The sequence below is a fragment of the Pomacea canaliculata genome, linkage group LG13, assembly GCF_003073045.1.
Source record: "Pomacea canaliculata isolate SZHN2017 linkage group LG13, ASM307304v1, whole genome shotgun sequence".
NCBI classification, from domain to species: Eukaryota; Metazoa; Mollusca; class Gastropoda; order Architaenioglossa; family Ampullariidae; genus Pomacea; species Pomacea canaliculata.
Window position 1 is genome coordinate 10,695,718 of NC_037602.1, and position 23,065 is coordinate 10,718,782.

General features: G+C 43.2%; 1 protein-coding gene across 2 annotated transcripts; it reads left to right on the plus strand.

Moving 5' to 3' along the window:
- The first annotated feature begins 188 nt into the window (after positions 1-188).
- LOC112554578 lies at positions 189-13,988 on the plus strand. 2 transcript variants are annotated; one of them, XM_025222416.1, is made up of 22 exons: positions 189-514; positions 1,070-1,315; positions 1,917-2,027; positions 2,577-2,713; positions 5,217-5,380; positions 5,625-5,876; positions 6,541-6,645; positions 6,933-7,089; positions 7,504-7,549; positions 7,912-8,070; positions 8,558-8,616; positions 8,870-9,007; positions 9,270-9,441; positions 9,724-9,834; positions 10,272-10,487; positions 10,766-10,985; positions 11,180-11,397; positions 11,568-11,673; positions 11,803-11,931; positions 12,564-12,674; positions 13,147-13,314; positions 13,681-13,988. In XM_025222416.1, the coding sequence occupies exons 3-22, from the start codon at positions 1,956-1,958 to the stop codon at positions 13,755-13,757; spliced, it is 2,817 nt and encodes a 938-aa protein (XP_025078201.1). In that variant the 5' UTR covers positions 189-514; positions 1,070-1,315; positions 1,917-1,955; the 3' UTR covers positions 13,758-13,988. The 2 variants fall into 2 exon arrangements, with proteins under 2 accessions (XP_025078201.1, XP_025078202.1); XM_025222417.1 differs by having other exon boundaries at positions 1,070-1,198.
- The last annotated feature ends 9,077 nt before the right edge of the window (positions 13,989-23,065 follow it).

Below are 23,065 nucleotides of genomic sequence, written 5' to 3' on the forward strand. Positions count from 1 at the left end.
TGTAAGACCCCATTTCTTACAAAAAGGTTTTTTTTTGTGAGAGAAAGTGGGTTTATGTGAGAGAGAGCTTTCGCGCGCGCCATTACCCTTTTGTTTTTGCTTTTCATTTTGTTGAAATGTTTTCTCCCCACTTCCTTGCCCGCTCCGTGGAACTGTGTGAAAACTTGCCAAAGTTGAGGCGCCTGACAGTTCTGTCAGTGTTGCTGCTGCAGCTGCTGAGATGCGCCAGGCTGCAGGCTGTCGGTAATGAGGGTGTGGGTGTGAAAACCATTAAAAGGTGTTCCGGGTGCTACAACATTCACCTGCGTCCTTCTTCTACCTTCTTCTACCTGTGACTTGTGGTAACCACTGTGGTGAATACCTGTGCCGCCCTCTACATCGCCTTCACCCCTGACCTGTGTCCAGTCTGCGACCGTCATCGGCGAGGATATTGTGGTGCCAGTCATTTCTTGTCCCTGAGGCAGAGCGAGCTTGTCCAGCCAGTCTGATCCTGGACCTTCCATCTGAGACACGTGTGAGTAGCGAATAGTCCAATAGTTCTCACTTCTCATTTTCTTCCTGGGTCCCTTTCTATAATGCTTTCAAATAACTGCCAGGTCATGGAATAAATATAAAAAATTTGTAACGTATTGATAAATTTTCTTATAATTAGTTTGTAAAATATATATATATAAAGCTTAGAAATACAAATAAAAATATTTATATGCGACATCATCGCTTCTCATTTCTGGAAAGGAAACTAAGGTTACCCACCATCTTGTCTCTGACTCAGAAATTGGCACCTGCGGACATAGAGATAGAAACACCACCTGACTAGAACAGTCGAGCATCTCCATATTTTACAGCACCACACAGCTCCATTGTAATGGCGATTGTATTTGAAACTGTTTAGTGTAGTCTCTGAAACGTTCGCTAAGGTTTGTACGCTAATTATCATATCTAATTAGTCGTTTTTAGTCATGCTTTGTGTACATGATGAAATGCTCAATCAAAACGTCAGATATGTAATCTATCTCTTTCTTCCCCTCCCCCACCTTTCTCTCTCTCGACGACTGTTGTTGCTACGCAGTACATCATTGCCCTGGAGGAGGATACCAGGCGGGGTGGAAGCCGCCCCCGTGAAAGCACCGAACTAATCTCTAATGTACCGTTAACCCACATCACCGTCAAGTCCAGAAGCACTGAGTTCATCGCCAAGGTAACAGTAATCCACATCATCTTGAAAACCAGTAAGACTGAGTGAATCTGCGAGCTGACTCCTCGCCCACATCCTCGGCAGCAGACGATTTCGATAAGCTGCCGTACATCACTAGAAGTCAGTACAGTTGTACTCGTACATCCCTCATTACACTTACTATCATCATACTTATTTTCATCATACTTATAATTATTCTTACATACACTTCTTAGTACCTTTATTATATTTATAAGCGTCTATTCATCACTTACAAGTGCATCATCACAAACACACAAACAGACTGTAGAAATAAGTACCTATGCACTCGTGGCATATCATCCAAGTTCCTGGGAAATCCTGATAGCCATCAGGGCACCTCCACAATTTGCCGGCAAGTTCATACCCTGAACTGTTGTGACTTGATTATAGTTCATTATGTAATTAAGAGAGACTATTTCCACGGTAATCTCATTTGTAATCAGACTGTGTACGCTGTCTGTATTTCATTGTTTTCCTTTCGCTCTTCCTCCATCCCAATGTCTGGCTGCGCAAAGAAAAGTTCACGACCTTAGTGAGGATGCAGGAAATTTCCCTGCAAACTATTTCCAGGCTGCATTGTCCTGACTGACAGCTCCATTAACCAACGATTGATGCTTGAAATAAGACTCGAGGTAAAAAGTTCCTGGCGGTGATAGGTTGCCAGCTGGCTATTGTCCCTGTGTTTAACTTGCTTTCCCAGGTCGTGAGTATCAGTGTCACCACAGCAGCCCACCTGAGGATGACGCTGCCCGTCCTGACGTTCGCTGTCACTGTCGTGATGACAAGTGTTCACCTGGTGTCCTGCCATGAGGTAAGCACTTGGTGGATGTAATTGTCATCTTTGTCATGATGGTGATTCTCCTTGCGGATGTCGGTCGATACTGCTGACGTAGGGCCTAAAAAGAGTCGGGTGAGGAGAGACTGGTGTGTCCCTAGACTATGTCAGACCCAGTTACTCATTCTTGTTGATGGCCGTCCACCACAAGAGCTTTTAAGTAGTAATACCTGTCTGTCTATCAATTCCTGGAGATTCTTGGAGACCTATTATTTGTATATAAAGCATGACGAGGACTGAGCAGCATTATGGGAGGGAAACATCCATACACTAGTTCATTGTGCACACATAAAAGAACTCATGAACACATGAGCAAACATTCCTACACACAGACACACTATGGGAGGATAAAATGTAGGTTGTAAGAGAAGCGTTGAAGGAAGATAGAGCTTGTTTTCAGCAGTTCATTAAAGGTAGGAGGACAAGAAAGAGAAAATGTACGTGGGTCTCAAAGGAGAGATTAATCTGCAACTGAAGTAGTTTGGACGTTTGGCAACTGAATTGTGATAAATGGATGTTTTACAGACGACCAAAAACTTTCTAGTCAATCCCAGCTTCGAAGATGCAAAACTCGAACCTTCGTGGTCTGCAAAGAAATTTCAGATGCAACGGAACTCTGAGATAAAAAAGCACGGCGACTATTCTCTTCTTTGTACTGGAAGGTAAGAAACTATTTTAGATACTGTACCAGGCTATTTTAGCTAAGTACTCATGTCTATATTTATATATGGGGATGCTAAATAGTCACTATAATTAATTATAATGCCACTCAGTGGGAAAAGGTGAATTTGCTTTAATGTTCATTTTCATCTAGAATTTTCCAGTAAAATATTGTGCACCGACCTACTGTCAGACTATTAATAGAGGCGTCAGACATGATGCAGGTCTCCTGTCGAGCTACTGTTAAAATCTTGAAATATACAAATGTACTGCTTGTACAGTAGTACTGAATGTATTGTATGTACAGTAGTACCGAATGTATTGTATGTACAGTAGTATTGAATGTATTGTATGTACAGTAGTAGTGAATGTACTGTATGTACAGTAGTAGTGAATGTACTGTATGTACAGTAGTAGTGAATGTACTGTATGTACAGTAGTAGTGAATGTACTGTATGTACAGTGTAGGTGAATGTACTGTATGTACAGTATAGTGCATGTACTGTATGTACAGTAGTAGTGAAGACTGTATGTACAGTAGTACTGAATGTATGTGTGTAGAGTAGAACTGAATGTACTGTATGTAGTAGTGAATGTACTGTATGTACAGTAGTACCTTGTACGTATGTACAGTAGTATGTAGTGTACTGTATGTACAGTAGTAGTGAATACTGTATGTACAGTAGTAGTGCATGTACTGATGTACAGTAGTATGAATGTACTGTATGTACAGTAGTGAATGTACTGTATGTACAGTAGTAGTGAATGTACTGTATGTACAGTAGTAGTGAATGTACTGTATGTACAGTAGTAGTGAATGTACTGTATGTACAGTAGTAGTGAATGTACTGTATGTACAGTAGTAGTGAATGTACTGTATGTACAGTAGTAGTGAATGTACTGTATGTACAGTAGTAGTGAATGTACTGTATGTACAGTAGTATTGAATGTACTGTATGTACAGTAGTAGTGAATGTACTGTATGTACAGTAGTAGTGAATGTACTGTATGTACAGTAGTAGTGAATGTACTGTATGTACAGTAGTAGTGAATGTACTGTATGTACAGTAGTAGTGAATGTACTGTATGTACAGTAGTAGTGAATGTACTGTATGTACAGTAGTAGTGAATGTACTGTATGTACAGTAGTAGTGAATGTACTGTATGTACAGTAGTAGTGAATGTACTGTATGTACAGTAGTAGTGAATGTACTGTATGTACAGTAGTATGAATGTACTGTATGTACAGTAGTAGTGAATGTACTGTATGTACAGTAGTAGTGAATGTACTGTATGTACAGTAGTAGTGAATGTACTGTATGTACAGTAGTAGTGAATGTACTGTATGTACAGTAGTAGTGAATGTACTGTATGTACAGTAGTAGTGAATGTACTGTATGTACAGTAGTAGTGAATGTACTGTATGTACAGTAGTAGTGAATGTACTGTATGTACAGTAGTAGTGAATGTACTGTATGTACAGTAGTAGTATGAATGTACTGTATGTACAGTGAAGTACTGTGTACTAGTATGTACTGTATGTACAGTAGTAGTGAATGTACTGTATGTACAGTAGTAGTGAATGTACTGTATGTACAGTAGTAGTGAATGTACTGTATGTACAGTAGTAGTGAATGTACTGTATGTACAGTAGTAGTGAATGTACTGTATGTACAGTAGTAGTGAATGTACTGTATGTACAGTAGTAGTGAATGTACTGTATGTACAGTAGTAGTGAATGTACTGTATGTACAGTAGTAGTGAATTACTGTATGTACAGTAGTATTGAATGTACTGTATGTACAGTAGTAGTGAATGTACTGTATGTACACACTCTGACGTGGAGTCCACAGTTTGCGACACACCTACGTCATTGTGTTCTTGCCACACACCTACGTCATTGTGTTCTGACGTCATCTTATTATGACGTCACAATACCCAGTGTAAAGTGCCTTCACCGTGTCCGACAGGCAGTGACAGGTGGCTATATAAAACAACATATGAGCTATAAAAGAATAAACAACAGTACTAAACGAAGAATAAAATCAAAGACAGAAAACACAAAGAGGAACCAAACAACAAGAATAAGAACTGAGAGTAATATATTGCAAAAGGATGTGAAAAAGGACTGGCATTATGGGAATGGCTTTTAGGAGTAATCATTATTGTGTTTGTATTGTATCGTCAAGCGTTTTGAGCTAACCTTTGATGGTGAGATAAAGCACTCTATAAATTAACTTTATTAATATTAACAGCATCAACTGCATAGTGGTTCTCCTGACAAAATACCTCCTATGTTAAAGGCTGACATCTTCCCACCTGAGTTTGTGTCAGACAAAAAAAAGGGGAAGGGAAGAAAATCTACATGAAACATTGGCTAGCAGCCCTGTAACATGTAGATACTGAGTGCTAACTGTTGCTAGGTGTTATTAAAATATTGAACTGGAGTGCACGTGAGGTAGTGTAGGTCTCTACACGTGTCCCTGCTAACATCACTGTGTACAGGACCAACCCTAACGCCGGGCCCCAGCAGCACATCCACGGCCTGGTACCCGGGGGACGCTACGCGCTGCGCGCCTACGTCAGGCTGCTGGAGGACAAGCCGGGTAGACTGTGGCAGACCTTCAAGGCCGTCCTCACCTTCTACTTCGATGGCGCCGAGACCACAGGTACTACAGGTCAAAGGTCAAGCTAACGTAGGAAAAATACTCAATTTGTGCAAGACGTGTTCTTTAAAGCCATTCCTATTAATTTATCATATTTAATGTAGTTTCTATTTTTTCATTTAACATAAATTTTAAAATTTCTTTCTTTCCTCAAAGACAGATTCGCCTGCAATAGCGCGTTTGATGAGTTTCATGAATACATTTGTGATTGTTTAAAGCGAAAAATAATCATTTGCTTTCCTTGCAGCCAGTAAATTTACAAAAAGGTCATGTAAAGGCTTGAAGAAACAAGATAGAAATAAATGCCAGGCGGATAAAAAGAAGACGAAAAAAGAGAAAAAAAAGAAAAAGACAGGCAAAAAGGAGAAAAATAAGAAAAACAGGAAAAGCAAGAAAAATTCGAAACAGAGAGACAGCAAGGACAACTCTCGCAGTCAAATACGACAGAGGAGAGCAACGAAACCCTCGTCTGGGTCTTCACCCGATAAACGTCGGGGATGCAAGTTTAATTTTATATTTTTAAGTCAAATTTTAACTGTAAGAGTAATTTAAAATATGTCGATCGTCATCATCCTTATGCCTCGTTTAACTGGCACTGGCCTGATTGAAGCAATAGTAACAAACCGGCAAAAAAAAAAAGAGAGAGAACAATAAAAGTGAGAGACAAGTAGACTAGTGTGCGCGGGATTCAAGACAGATCCCACACCTACATCCCTGACTCGCCTGGCGATGTGTACACCTAAAATATTGAACAGCAGATAAATAAGACCCAGGTTTCCATTGCATCCTGACAATGACAGGCTGACCTACCCTCCCACTTTGGTTGTTGATGACGTCATCAGGGTACAGTCAGGCAAGCCTCTCTCTCGTGTTCCTTAAAATAAAACTGTTACTGTGAAAAATGATCCCTAAATTTATTGAATTTCGAGTCCCACCTGCTGTTTCCTTGGCAGTACCAAGACATTTTGTCCAACCAAGACATTTCGTGGGCAGGACGTACGTTCATCACACCTGTAGTCCTAGAACGAGATGTGCAATAGCTCAGTAAGAGAACCTGTTCATGTCACAACACACCATTTACAATCACACGTTATTAAAACCATTTTTTCTATCGTTATGGGAACACCTCTTCGATGTGATATCAAAGTTGTTGCTTCTTACAGCGGGAGACGAAGAAGAAAACGGCTACATTATCGCCTGGAGGCCTTTTGTCACAGCCAGCAAAGGGTGGATTCCGCTTATCGGCGATCTCAACGCACCTATGAAAAGTAGGTTTACTTGACGAAGGACACTAATGAAAACTACACTTACGAGTTAGTTTACACATGTTAACATTACACTGTCGTGACAACGTAATGTACACTTGCTTGACGATGTCTACAGACGTTGACCTACATGACTATGCGCACCAACCCACACACACACGCAAGCAAAATGATCTGTCCACCCATAGACACTGCTTCATTAAAAGTAATTAGTAAAGTATCACTCACTCTCATGTTACTTGAGTGATTAAAGGTCTGACATTAACTGGTGTGTCTCTCACGCGCCTCAGACATCACAGGCGCGCGTCTGTCCATCCAGGGTCCTGACGCCGGCCTCGACTTTCTGCTGGACGACCTGGTCCTATACGAGGTCCCTGAGCATCCGGACTGGGCCACTGAGGCTCTCGTCAGGATTGACAAGCACAGGAAAAGCAACGTTCATCTACAGTTAGTTTGTTGGTTCATTGGTTGGTTTGTTTGTTGGGTTCATTGGTTGGTTTGTTCGTTGGGTTCATTGGTTGGTTTGTTCGTTCGTTTGTTCGTTGGTTCATTGACTGTAAGGTTGCTTTATTATCTGGCTGACCTTCTTGTCACATACTTCATGAACGTTGACTTACGACTTGACACTAGGGTTGCACAATATGAGTTTTAATAGACTTACTTGGCCCTAATGTGAGATTTGACATTAATATGAATGATAATGGATGCATTTAACATCCGAGATAGTAGCTTTTGGGGAGACGGGAGACGAAAACATTGATGATCAACAAACGCTGATGAAAAGATATAAGATTCTTTTTAAATCTTGGTTAAAGAGTTTTTGTTTTTTAGTATACACTGGTTTTGTTTGGTTTTTTTCAGGGTGAGACTTCCTCCAGGAGTTAACCCTGCGGATATTGAGATCCAGGTGAGATGCACCTTTGTTTGTTTGCCATCATGTGATATCTTTTTTCTTGGTTATCTGAGAACAAAGAATGTAAATTTTGCAGAATAAGCTTGCACACTCTTCAGACACATAATGAACATCATGCATACTGAGCAGAATATTTTAGTCGGGTAAATTCTCTAAAGGAAATCCAGAACCTACTAGCGAATAACTCACAAACTAATGAGACAGAAGGAAGGAACGACTGGAGTTCAGATGAATAAATTGATTGTTGAGTGCACGTCTTCCTCTTGACATCACAATGGTTAAGACCCATGCTCAAATGCTATTTTGACTGAGTGGTACGACCGACATGCAAGAACACAATAAGGTTCTCCATGCAGGTGGATCAAAAGAAACACCTGTTTGCCTTCGGATCAAAGGTGGCTGATGATGTGGTCCGAAAAAGTAGTGAGGGGGAAAAGCGCTTCCAAGATATATTTTATTACCTGTTCAACTGGGCGACAGTTGGCAGCTACAAATGGAGATTCGACAAAGGCACGGTGAGTAGTTCTTACTGTAGGTCACGTGACGTCTCCTTAGGAGTGTGAGTATGGGATTGTGCATTATTATTATTATTCAGTGTTCCTTCTAATTCCGATCCCTCGCACTTTATTTTAATTTCAGTTCATATCGCATAAACTGCGTTTCGGATTTATTGTTTCCTCTGTATAAGCAGACATCAAATTCTCACTTTGTGCTTATTTTTATTTACTTCAAAGGTTTTTTAACAACACATTTCTTTGTTACAATGGCTAGACAAACCCTCCTCACGGTGCAGAGTACTGAATGTCACTCTTATCTTGCAATTTTTCCCCCCTTAGGGCCTTAGCCTTTTCAGATGCAGAGAAATAAAGATGAATAGTAAAAGTGTGAGAGGGTAAAATATAAATTGTTGCATTGCAGAGTGTAACAATATAAGTTGTTGCAGTGTAAAGTGTCCGACTATAGAAACAAAGTTTGTAGTGTCTGTCTCTACTTTGCGTTCAGCCAGAAAACCCGGATTTCAGCAATGCACTGGAAGCCACGGAGGTTCTGCTAAGAAATGGGTGAGCATCACCTTGAGTGAATCATTGTTCTGTGAACAGGAACAGCGTTTAGAACCTTGCAGGGTGAATTTTCACTTTACAAACGAATTGATGTAGAACAATAAATGTGGTTCTTTAGAGTATCTGGTCGCATTTTTATAGGAATATTAGGTAAACTATTCTGAGTTTAAATACAAAATAAGAAAAAGAATTATACACAATCAAAAATGCAATATTACGACGAATCTTTCACTGAAAATGTTTCTGTCGACAGAATGAAAGTCCGGGGACACAGTATTCTATGGGGTGTAAAAAAGAACATTCCAGATTGGGTCACTAAGCTGGAGGGCAACCGACTCCGAGAAGAACTCGTGCGACGTGCTACTTACGTGACCAACATCACCAGGGGAAGGTAAGCTTTGCATTACCTTTACTGGGGACAGGTAGGTCCTACACGACCAGCATTACCTGGGACAGGTAGGTTAACAGTATGCAACGTCTTTCTTTCTGGAGCCCGTACTTCGGACTTCAGGCTCTGTTTTAGATATATAAAGTGTTAACCCCTTTTTTACTTGTTTGTATCGTATGATGCTAGATCCAGGTTCTCTCACATGACATGTGTGATGTTGACTGCACGTTCTGATGTCGTATAACACGTGTCACGTGGTCTGCAGGCTGGCCCACTGGGACGTTCAGAACGAGTTTCTCCACGGTCAGTACTACGAGGAGACGCTTCAGGACCCCAACGTCACCATGGAGATGTTTAAGCTGGTCAAGCGCCTGGATCCTGTCCCCAAACTTTACCTCAACGACTTCCAGGCCGTCACAATCGGAGGAAACACGGAGGTAGCGGTCAAAGCTATCATATTCATCAGATTTTTTTCGTCCAAAATTATGGGAGGAATTTTGACTTTTTGTTTCTTGTTTATCTATGGGGACTGGTGCAAGGGGTGCCAAACGCTCGTTCATTTTCTCTGCTGTCGGCATCGCACAACATCGGCAGAACTACTGGTCTCCTGTAATCCCGTATACATGTTACTTTGGCAGAATATTTTTGTCACAATATCTCCAACAAGTACATGCAGAATGAAGTCGATGTAGCAGCTGTTGCATTGTGTATCATTACAGGCATATCATGACTTAGCGGAAGACTTCAAAGCTGCCGGGACAGGCATCCAGGGTCTGGGAATACAGGGGCACACTAAAGACTTCGTCAAACCGGACCCGACCATGATCTGGGTGAGTACCTTTGTCCTCCTGATAAGCTTTTTCCTAAGTATCGGCAGTGGTGGTAAACAGGAGAAATCAAGAAGAGGTGAGTCAAAAGTGATGACGATGACGATGAGTATTTGTACTACTTATCTTATTGCATCACATTCTTCGCCCCTTGTTCGCACACTTTTCACGTCCGATTAGTAACTAGTAACTCAATGGTGTGGTGATGCAGGTTTCATAGCGACAAGTAATCCCGACCCCCACCCCCCACCCCTGCTTGCACATAGTCACTCTCATTCTCCACTGTAGTCTTGTCTTGTTTTCCCAATATTCATTGCTGGACACCCAAACCTTCTGTCTCTACAATATCCGTTATTAGTGGCCTCATCCTTTGCAATGTGCGTCGTGCTGAGGGAATAGGGAGCCTAATGTCTGTTTTTGTGCTCGACAATTGTGAACAGAGGCGACTGGATAAACTGGCAGAAACTGGTTTAGAGCTCTTCATGACGGAATTCGATCTGGGCTGGCCTGATGAGGTGGTGCGCGCCGATTGGCTGGAGGACGCTATCAGAGCATTCTTTGCCCACCCGGGACTCAGCGGCGTCATCCTCTGGGACATCTGGGACCTGCGGCAGCGCTATCCTGACAAAGGCCTTCTCACTGGACCAGAACTCAAAGTAGGCTTTAACATTCCTTAAAGACAGATTTCTCGTCTTTTCATTTACTTTCAATAAATAGTGTCTGTATTAATCAGTCCACTAACATCGGTTTCTTCACTTGCAGCATTAGTCATTGCCGCCATATGGAAACTTTTAAACATGTTCAGTTTATCGAGCCCGTCTGTGGGAACCTGTTTGGTTTATTGAGCCTCCCTGTGTGAGCGTGTTCAGTTTTGTTTATCCTGTCTGTGTGAACGTGTTCAGTTTATTTATCCCTTCTGTGTGAACGTGTTCAGTTTATCGAGCCCGGCCAGCGGTTCGCCTGTCTGGTGAAGAAGGAGTGGAGCACCCACGTCACGTGGCGCCTGTCGGACAGTAACCAGACCCTCCGTCTGCGGGCCTTCCAGGGCCTCTATGATGTGGTGGTCAAGAAGAGAGGCGTACCAGTCCAGAAACTACAAATGAGTCTCGGCAAACAGGACATCGTCTATCACATCAATGTCACGACCAGTAACGGTAAGTTCTCATTAACCTCTCTCCTCTTCATGCTGCTAAGTAATTCTCATTATTCTCTCATAAACCCTCCATGTTAGTGTTACCCATACGATTTTGTGGCCTTAAGGAGTCAACGTATTAAACTGTTAAGTGGAGTTCTCAACTTTCAACTCTACAAAAGAAAAATTTCTAATAATGTTTTTTCTCAACAACAGTGCCTGTCAAGATACCTGTAGAGCACGACTTTGTTCCTCAGTGTGTCAGTCATCGAGATCAAAGGTCCTTGGGTGTGGCCGCTACATATGTCACAGACTCACCCCATTCTTGTCTACAGCGCATAGCCAAGGTGCAAAGGTCAGCGGGGTACATGACCCACGTCTCCGTCACGTGTGAGGACGGCTACGTCATGACGGACTGCAGTAGCTTCCTCACGGTATGGAACATCTTTTGTTCTTCTTTTAAATCCTTTCTTACTTCTTTGATGAAAGTAAACGAACGTACCATCAGCTAAAAGTAATAGATTGCAATGAATCAACTTTATGAAGTACTATAAAGTAACATGCAGCATAGAGCAGTCATTGACACAGTTTACTTCGTCTCCAGGCCCTCGATATCGACTCTCAGGTTCAGTTGTCAGACAAGATGGCGGTGATCAACGGCAGCGCCACCTGTACTGCGTATCTTCATGGCATGCTGCGGACAGCAGCAGGTGAGCAGGTGTCTTGGCCTTTCTGGGGTCATGTGCCTTAGCAAAGTGTGGTATTGACGGCAATCAAATGTATTATCGGGTGGGCAGTAACGTTTCCTGTAACGACACAAACACGTGACACTATTTCAGAATTGGTGGCCACGGCTCAGTGCTGCCGTCTGGAGGGACTCACGTGTGACTACCGGGTAGCAGGTCCCTCTGCCATCTTTGACGGTGCCAGAGCAGAGGCTGTGTGTCCTGATGGTTACTTCCCTTTCGGTGAGTGGAGATCTTCAGAACGTGAGACTGTATTCATCATCTGAAATCTGTATTTCCTGTATTTTCCGGCATCTGTATTCTCTATTTCCTGCATTCTCCGGCCCAGGCGTTCTCCATCCCTGTATTCTCCATGTCTTTCGTCTCCATCCCCTGTATTCCGAAATCTCTATTCTTCACCCCTGGTATTGACAGTCCCTGCGTTCTAACCCTGCATTCTGCAGCTGTTGAATGCCTCATGTCCCTGGTCCCCTTATTGCTAGCCCCAGTCCCTGTTTTCTCAATCTGTTCTCGTCATTAATTGACTGGCTTGTGAATGTCAGTGAGAGAGAAAGCTGTTTTACAACTAATGATGTGTAATTATGGCGCACGTCCTTGCCTCGGCCAAGTCTACCACAGTGGAAACACAACTCAACTGTCGGGGGGTCACGGACGTGTCCCACTAGCTATTTGTCGTGGGGTGCACGTGCCATCGCGCGCGGCGACGTGAGTGTTTGTTGTGACGTATGATGTTTACTTGCTGAGACTGGCTACTATGTGCTTATTATTCACACACACGCACACACGTGTGGCTAGAAGGTTCGGTGATGGCGGGTAGTGTGGGGATCTGACCGTGTACCCATCTATCCCATCAGGCTGCTCGGCATACAGTCGCTGGTCTCACCACGCCGGGGTCATGCCCAGTGGCACGTCATGTGTTGCTCAGAGTGGACCCCCCAGCACCAGTGACCCCGCCAAACAGTCGGGTAAATAGTCAGGTCGCACTTTTTCTTTCTCCATCCCTCACTCACTCTGTCACTCTTCTTCATTAACACACACACACTTGTGTATATATATATATACGAATACACAGCCATCAAAATAAAATATAATAACAAAGTTATACAACACAGAACTGACATAATAACAAAAGCCAACACGTACTCGAATCAAAAACCCTGCGATATTAAAAAGTGAAAGCAGGAACCTACATGTATAATGCATCCAAACATGGCGGAAAAAGTTTGTGTACATGTTTATGTTAATAAGAATCACTGTCAGAAAAATTCACCCAGAAAAGAAAGTGCTGATGTGTGGACTTTTGTTACTCAAATAGTTCAACAATTAAGGGTGGATGAACGTATGAATGGAGGGACAGATAAACGATGCAAGCCTTTCCAATACTCAAACATTATTCAGTAGATAATGATATCTTTGCTAATGATATCTACCTAACAGGAGTGATAGTGACGGCTGCATGTTGTCGGGGTGGAGTGCGGTGCCTCATCGTGCAGTCAGACTTCGGTAAGGAGGGGTATGCTCAAGTCACGTGTCCACCAAGTCACGTGATGACTGGCTGCAGCGCCTTTGCCGTAGATGGAAAGTTCAGAGGAGCCCGAACTGAAAGTAAATAACGATTTTGTATCGTTTATGAGGATTTTGTTGCTCCCAGTGTGATGCACAGTCAATCTGTTGAAACTGTTAACTGGTACCTGGGAACTGTTTTAGATTGCCAGCTCAAATGGAATTTAAACACCAAATACATTGTTAATTAAACGTGGCCAACAAAGAATGCACCTTCTTCGTAAGCTCAATAGCTTTTCAGTTAGTCAAGCAATCTTAGAGTGTTTCTTTCAGTCGTTTATTGAGAGTCTTTTTATCTTTTTCATTTGTAAACTGGTTTCGCAATCTCTCTGTCCATGATTTATACTTAAGGCTAAATATTGACGTTATCTATACAGGTAAATCTTATTCTTTCTACTTCCATTGCAGGTAGTGTTTCTGTTTGCACCGCAACCAGTGGGACTGCTATGGGAGTCATAGCATACGCCACGTGCTGCACAGACTGAGGAACATCTTGCACGTCAGTCATCTGTCATCTGACTTGTTGATGGGAATGGTGAGAGGTACATCATGCAGCCTTGACTTTAGTGTCATCAGTGACCTCTAACATCATGTTAAAGACATGCTGCTTTACCACATGGCTCTTGCCATAGTTGTGGTCCTGTGACAGAGAAGGAATGACACTACTCAGTCTATAATGTTTCTGTCTGCAAGTGACAATAAACCTCATAATTGTGCGATTTGTGTTATTATTCATTTACTATTTTAACTCCTTCCTGTTACCAAAGATGCTAAGTACTGCACGATGGTCATAACGCGAAGTCTCGTGTGTAAACAGTCAAGACCGTGGCAGTCCAGGTGATACCTTGATTCAGGGGAGATAATAACATACAAGCGAAGAAGAAATTTTGTTGGTGTTGTTGTTGTTTAGTAAATCGCAGTCCAGTAATGTATACATCATTATTATGATATTTTCTGTGTCTATATGGTCCCATGTCACTGCTGTCACCATGTAAATTTCCAGATGACCCATCTTGTGGTGTTTAGTATCTTGTGGTATTTAGTATCTTTGCTGTTACTCAGCTTTGAGTAATTAAATGAAATGTAGGGTAGACTATATGTATCCAGTCCATTAGGACCATTTAAATATAGTCATAAGAAATTCATACGCCATTTCCATAGCCTCGAGTGTTGGAGAAATATTGTTTACTTTATTTAAGAACATATTTAGGTAATTATTACACATTAGAAGAATTGACTCGTGAAAAATTTAATCATTAGAGGGAAGCAACTCTAATAGGACTACTGAAAAATGCTTAACTGTGTTACTTCCCCTGAGTCTCTTCCAGTTGCTGTGAACACCCTGGGGCCAGTGAAACATAATTTTCTATATCATTCGTCTTCCACAATATTATTACGGTTAAAAATAAATAATTACAATTTCTGAGTCTTTTATATTTTGGTGTTTGTTTTTTTTTTTACTGACAGAGTAACAGACTGGTACAAAAGTTTCAAACTGACCGACAATGCAAAGAATATTTGCATGTGGGCGCAATACATTTTATTAATTCGCATGCTGCAACATTCGGGTTAATAGCTATAGAGTGAGAAAAGACGTCTTATTTGTGTTTGTGTTGAGCGGAGGCGTGAATTTCAAGAACTATTTCACTTAAAGAAACAATTACTAGAATTAAGTAAAAGAAATGATCTTGTATTGGAAGCATTCTTTCTTGATGGATTCAGAGATATCCGAAAATCTGCAATTGTTCTGTACACAATCAATTACTTTATCTGCTCCACTAGGGAGACCGTATTTTTGTGCGTCATATGGTTGCCTAGCAATCGTGTCCTGACGCCGGACAGGACGTGTGGCAGTGTCCTGATGCCGCTGCTGCTGCTGCTGCCGGCCTTCCGGTGGCCGCTCCGTACTCCTCCCCCCTACACACACCACCACCACCACCGACTCCCCTTTCCGGCGCTAGCGTTACTGAGTGGAGTAGTCTTGCCGGCGATCATCTGCTCGACAAACGCTGACACATTAATTAGCAATCGCGCCGCTAAATCAGCACCACGCCGCACCACGCCAGGCCAGAACAAATGGCGCCGCGCTGACACAAGCCTTCTATTACCGCTTGATCGACCCACGTGCTTGTCGCTCACCTCCTTCCACACTCTCTCCTTCTTCCATCTTTATTCTTCTTTTTCTGGGTGGCCTGGGTGTTCGTATATCATAAAAAGATAGCATGGGGGGAGGGGAGCGATAGATGAAGAGAAAGAGGTTAATGAAATAAACTTCAAGTCTTGGTAAATAATTCCATCAATCTATAGTTACATTCAATTGTAATACATGTTTGCTGGGTTTTATGTTTTCTTTCATAATTGACTTGTTTCATATAACATATATTTGAATAAGTTTTTAATAAGCTTTTCTTGCTGTTTGGATTCCCACGGGGCACGTTCCATTTGGTGTGATGGTGGGTTTTCACACACATGTCAAATCTTCAGCTGCTGGTAGCTGATGAACTTTAATTTCTTCTCGGTTTCTTAATGAGCCCGCGGGTCGGCGACAGATTCTCACAAAGCCCTGGCACAAAGACGATCGACTTGAATTTCTACTCCATTTATTAGCCGAGCCTGAGGACAGCTCGTCTGTCTGCCCTGTTCAGTTTGCTGTAATAAAGGAAGGTTTGTTTCTTCCTAAAAGCGCGCCTCCCCAGCGCGCGTGCGCAGAAAGAGTCATGGCTGTGTTGACTGGGGGCTCGGGGGGTGCGGCTTGCGGAGGTGGGGGGGTGGGGATGGGGCTGCACCGAGTCTCCTACATCTCTGTAGAGACACCACACGTTGAGCCCCTCCCTTCTCCCCCTCACTTGCGAGGCAGGGCGGGTAGGCCGACTGCCGCAGTGTCGGGTCGCTCGCTCATTTACACAGCGCCCTCTCGGCCTATTAGCCGATTGACTAGTTAGCTCGGCTTGCAATAGTCACCGAGTCCTTGTCAATCTTGCTGGAGGGCGGCTGTTTCCTTTGTTCTACCAGACATCGCATATAAAAGCGATAGCAAACGATTTTTTTTTCGTCGAAGAAAAATGTCTTCCTTGTCATACCTTATGGTTTTAATTTTATAGTAAAGTAGGTCCTTTTTATCATGTTTTCTTGTTGGGGTGGGGTGGGGGGGCAGTGATTATGGTATGAAGAAAAACTTTCTCACATAATTATTTTCAATTATGAGCAAACAACATTAACAGCTAGTGTACGCAATTGATATAGATATATTGTTATATCTTGTGATGTGTATTGATTTATGATAATATATAGCTCACCCATAAAGAGGTCAAAATTATTAGCAATTCCTTTATATCGTCAACAAAAGCAGAGCCGTGCAACGTGTAACAAAAAATGATAAACATAAAAGGTGTGTGCATGAAGAGATATTTTCATTCGGTCTGACAGTGATATATATATATGCAAACAGAGTGATAAAGTGTGATATAATGTGGTAGTGAGTGATAAAGGCACAGTATGACAGTGATAAGAGCATAGTGACAGAATGATAGTGTGGCAGTGCTACAGATAGTATGACAGTAAAAATAGAGGCAGTGATACAGTATGGCAGTGTGAGGGAAACAGTGAGACAGACACATTATAGCAGTGATGTGGACACTGAGTGGATACATAGCAAGGCAGGGTAATATAGATACAGTGTGGCAGAGCACTACAGAAAGAGTGATACAGATACAGACACAGTGTCATACAAACACAGTATGAAAGAGTGAAACAGACATAAAATTAAGAATTACCCAGAAAGTATAAAAGTAACACATAAGGATAGTGTTGTCATAATCAACTGAAATCAGACAGATACAGAAAAATAATTAAGAAATAGTTATCCAGATGGAATGAGAGTAACACACCTTACCAACTGAGGCCAAAGGGGTACAAAATTATGAAAAGGGAGAATGCGTGAGACATGGAGTGGGGAATGGGGTGAGAGAAGGACCTCAGATACCAGTGCACTCTTTACCAATGTTCCAATAACAAAAGATAAACGGGTACATAGTCATTAAAAGACAGACAATGCGACAAGCACCAGAATGAGAAAAGAGGGAAGCATAAAACTAAGACTGCTGTAGCTTGTCTGGGCCTGTGGCTGGACTGTCACGTGGGCTACTGTTAGGAGTGGTGCAGCTCGACTGTCACACCGGCTACAAAGAGGGTGAGACGAGCAAATATTTCATTAAAGCTAATGGTGGAATAATAACAATAGTGAAAATAATCATCATGATCGATTGTGCATGAAAATGGTTTGAACAGAGATCTCATCGCTGTAATTATTATTGTAATTGTATTTTTATTACCACATACTGCTTTCACGAACATCTTTTATAAGTGTTTGTCTTGAGCGAGAACTAAATAATGTACACATAATGTATGCATTGATACGAATATAGTTGCCTGAGGACATAAACAACCAACCGGCAACACACAACGACATTTATTCATTGCAAGTGAACCTCAATTTCGTTTTTATGGGTGTCTTCTCCGTGCACCGAGGGCAGTGACTCACTAAACGCGTCTGTTTAAACGTGTGAGAAATGGCGGCCACAAAGTCCAGGAACTATTGAAACATTGTTAGTTTGTGAAACAAGCTTGACTGCGCATGTAAAATCTTGTGGAAGGCGAAGCACACAAGGCGGCTGGCTATCAAGCCCACGGCTGCAGTCGCCGTGCACAGGCCGTGGTGTAGTTTCCAGCGGGACGCCAGTCGGCGGGTCTCGCGGAACTCCGCGTCAAAGCTGATGCCGCCAGGAATGCCGGTCAATATGGCGTGCCAGCCGTAAGGGGGCCCTGCAAGGGATGCAATACTTCAGGCTGTACAGTCCAAGTCGAAACGAATGCAATTTTGTATCGGTTAACAGACCTGTTGCAACTAATTCCGTGTGAGTGTGAATATTTCAAACAGTAAAAATCGTCTATCCCTCGCTGTGGTTTATGGAAATGAGATTTTTGAATGTGTGACAGGTCTAACCGTGGCTGTAACGTAGCTGCCGAGGGTTTAATGTTTTTTTTTATTTTTTTGTTCTGCAACATCCCCCATCCCATCTTTTCCTCCCCACCTCCATCTCCCTTCTTCATGACCAGAACACCTTAAAAACGCCGTACGTCAGAGATACGATCTTGGGGGTTAAACATAATGCTTTGAAAAGTCGTTCTCGCTTCAGCTTTGGGGAAAAAATTAAATAAGCATCCGAGCGTCTGGTTGATCCACAGCAATGACTGACGTGCCAGAGTTTGTAATCAATCGTAAATACAAACATGAAAGCTGGCAGCGGCCATTGTTAGACCCTGGTAAACTCGATGCTTTGTTCATATGGAGAAATGTAGCGAGTCGTACAGTCGGGGTGACAGCTACCAGTACAGCAGATGTTCACAGTAACAAGCCGGGGGATGGGAGGCGGGGAGAGGGGAGGGAGGTAAAGAGCAAAAGGTGACGGAAAAGGTCATGGGAAAGTTTTGATTGGGTTTGTACCGTCCTCAGGTGTGGGACAAAGTTTTGTAAGGCTCTTCTTCCACCCATCCATCCACCGCTGTATGAAAATGAACTTAAACAGTTTTTAAATAGTCTTTAAACTCTTCACTAGTTATAACATTTTTCATAGGTGAGAAGAGATATGTGCACTCTTTGTATGTTGACAACAATTTTTTTTGTCTCTTGAATCGTTTGGTTTCCAGTCTCTATGACTATATGAAGGTTTCTTTTCTACAGTTTCGACATTTCTACTTGAGAGCTGACGATGCATACTGGGTGTCATCAAAAATAAAAGAGTTTTAGTCATTAAATGGTTTTTATCTCTGTCGATGTGGCCTAAATGTAACAAATATGTCTGAAACATGTCTTTAATGCTGGGTTCATGACAACAGGACATATGCATGACTACATGTGACCTGTGACACCGCTCTCCCCAGTGTGAACCGATGTCACGCGATGCTCACGTGTCACCCCAACATCACAACAGACTTGAGTCGGTGAGCTCCCCTCGTGTTACATGCCAGTGCAGTCCAAAACACGTGAATAGTAGTTAGGTTAGTATAGACTGATAGCAGCCATAGTGTGCTTCCAAAACATTATATTCCACCATCCTTATCTCGTAAAACCACATGACTAGTGTTGCGCGTGACAATCCTCAGCTCGTACAACGTTCGTCATCTGATGCACTGCCTCATGCGTTGACATGAAGTCGTTGATTATGTGGAGATCGACTCCAGAATTAAAGCAGGGTGTGAGAAAGTGTGAAGGGATTAATTTGGTTGACCATTAGCTCTTTATGCATCCGGTTACAAAACTACGGTCGGAATTTTTATAACCTACATTTGTTCACATAATTCTCTGTCACAAAGTTTGTTTGTGTCCTTGCTCCAGCTCTTCCATGCAAGTGCATGTAGCACCGTTTGTGACATTCCTGACATTCTTTTACTGTCACTGAATTCTAACAGCTCATGACCCTACGGGCAAGTGCTTACGGAAGCAAGTGACCTCTGACCTTGGTGGGCACACAGAGGGCCGCCTGTTCCTACTGAATGCATCCACAGCGACAGTACTGTTTGCATTAGGTTTACAGGTTCTAAAGCTCTGGTGTTGCAATAAACTTTATGTATTTGGGGTGCAGCAGGTCAAAAGTGCCCCTGAAAACAATGCTAACCGTCGATAATGTTACTAGTTACGTGACAACCCAAATATTTACCTGACACAGACACCAACACGCACGCACGCACCTCTCTCAACCTCCTCCCCCCTCTCTTGTCGGCAGTACGTGCCTCACGTAAGGTGCGGGGTGTTGGGGCAGGGAGGTGAAAGACCCACAAGAGCAGCTGTAGCGCTAGCCAGCACCACGTGACCGTCAGCGCCAATCGCCAGCACAATCCCCTTCTTCCACTCTCCGTCCTTTCCCCCTTCTTTCACCTCTCGCGTTCCACCCTCCTGCTGCCCCACTCCCCTCCCTAACCCTCGCCCGCAGTAGAGACATTAGAGGCCGGGGGATGGGTGGCAATGAAAGCTTAGACCAGGTGAGGGGTGGGTGGCAACAATTAGCAGGCGGTGGATATTGCCAGGAAAGGGGCAACGCAATACGGTGGTGACTGGTGGGTGAGGGGGATGCGATACCGATCAGCAGCCCGTTTGTCAGTGACAGTCATTGTCAGTATGTGATAGTCATTATCCGTGACAGTCCTGGTCATTGTTATTGCCTGGTATTGCCTGAGATAATGATGGCAAACTTAATGGTCTCATTTATATAACACCTTTTCCTAGCACCATATGGACTCAAAGGGCTTTACATACCTGCAGGTGCATGATTACACACCTTTTTAGGGTAGGCATCAAATGCACCACCACACACACTACAGTAACAGCACCACAGCTACGTTGATGATTTGCTTGGAAGAGCAGAGGACATTTCGTGCAATGTCATAACACTGAAGCTGTTGGCACACCTACATGATCTGGGTTCAGCACCCGGAACAGTGGCAACGACTCGTATGTCAGATTGCAAGCAGAGTTTTAAAAACATCATTACAGCAAACATGTTTTCTTTTTTCTTTACACCGCCATCAAGCCATTGCATGACGATAAGGGCGGTAATGACGGTGCTTTGTGTTGGGAAAGGAACAACAAAGCACTGAAACATGTACCAAAGAGACAACAACAAAATCAAACATGAACGCAGCGTTGTTTTTATTTTTATTTTATTTTTTTTTTTTTTTTTGTCCCGGCGTATCGGTACCTGTATCTGTACTCACACGCCTATCGGTGTACCTACACAGCCCTGCACGTAGCCCAGCCTGCAAGCCCGGAATGACAGATACCACACGATAGCGTCAAGTAGTCTGTTCGCGCACCTGCCGTGCTGCAGGCTTCTCTATGGCGCATCGGTACTGCCAAACCGCCCAAGCAGGTGCTAAGGGTCGTTACTTGAAGATCAAAAACAACCATCAACAGCCACTAGTCCACCCCGGGTGAACTCATAGGTTACTAGGACTACAGCACCAGCTAAATACATTACACAAAGCATCAGTAATGTATTACACTAGACCAAATACCTTTAAACTACAACAATAAAACTAATAAACTAGATATCTACAACAACAACAAAAAATGAAATAATACTATCAAATCTTGAAAAGTTTCTATATTTAGGAACAAAGAAAGACATGCTACTCTTATCTTAAAGACATTTTTCATTTATTGTGTATTATATTTTTCCCGTGAAATGTGTTTATGCTAACCCTTTTGAAAGGACCCAAAAGCCTAACAAATAAACCATTTGTATTTGTATTTGTATAGCGATGACAGTAGAAGAATCTGTCTAGGCAGCTAGTGAACATGTGTGAGCAGCTAGCTGTCACTGTCAATGCAAAGTGTAGTCACCTCGTTCACATTCACTTATGACGATGTACACAAGGTCCTAGTCTCATACTCGACCATTAAATGGCGGAGTGTAGCAGACTAGTGTGATGAGACCAACCAAGGTGTATACATCACCATCCCTTCTGCGTGTGATGAGGTGTGTACATGTGTTCACTGTTGAATTAATCACACTCGGCTGTTTGTAGAGACACAGGTTCTGTTCAAAGTCTTGTTGCAGAATCATACGAGTTTACATCTTTACACGAGTTTTGTTGGTTTTGCCCGTGGGATTGTCATGACAATAGTGTATAGTTAACAATAATGTTTCTAGACACAGTGTATAGTCGATATAGTGTGTATGAACACGAGCAATAGTCAACATAGCTTGTAGACACACGAGCTGATCCTTTGGCTGTTCACCACATTAAGACCCACGTACATGTTTTTAGTATTTTCCTCTAAACTTTCATTTTATTTATCCTTCACAACGCAATCTCTCTGTTTCGTGATCTCAGGCTTATACAGTTACTGACACTCCCTGTTGATGGAGGAGATGGGGGAGGGTAGGGTAGGGGTCAAAGACTTGACTGCAGTCCCTGCCACCACGCAACGTGTGCCCCACGCAAGGGAAGACAAATACGGGTTTGCTTCTGCTTCGTGGCGCGCTACATGTTGTCCGCGGGGAGCTGCGCTAACTTCAAAGAAACCTCTCCCCCCTTTCCTCCTTTCCGATCCCTATAACCTCCTTCAAACTTCCTCTTCCAAAGCCATTTAAAAAAATTGCTCGTTACCTTCAGCCAGCTTGCCCCCCACACCTCTCCCCGAGACCTGTACCTCCTCTACCTCTCGGAAAGCCCCGCTTTTTTCACCCCCTGTACCCCCTGCACCACCGCCACCTTAACCTCCACTCACTTCTTCCCTCGCCTTTCCCCTTCCCCTTCCCCACTTTCGCCAGTTCTCGTCTTTTCCGACCGGCTCCCCGGGCTGACAAGCAAACACGTTTACTGATAAATCACAGGCCAAGCACACGTGTTCGGGTTCCCTCCTCTTCTCATGAAAATTCATGGCCACAGGCCACAAGCGGCCGTTATAAAAACCTTGCCTACTTCATGCAGCCGGGCCTCTAGAGGTTCTATTACCGCCATTAGGCTCGCACAGCCCTCGCCTGATGCGCACGTTACACGGCGGACACGACTGACGCTGGCGCTCGCCGAGCCTGGTCTCAAACCATAAAAGTGGTGACGGGCGGCGCTGTACACCTGCTTGCCAATAAACGTCGGTGACAATAGTAAGTCGCTGTGTGCAGCTGCTCTCGCTGCGCCAGCGGATGGTGGTGGTGGTGGTAGGGGGTTGGAGAATGCTGTGCATGATGGGACGAAAGGGAAGTCAGGGAGGGAGGGGGATAAGCCTCGTGCA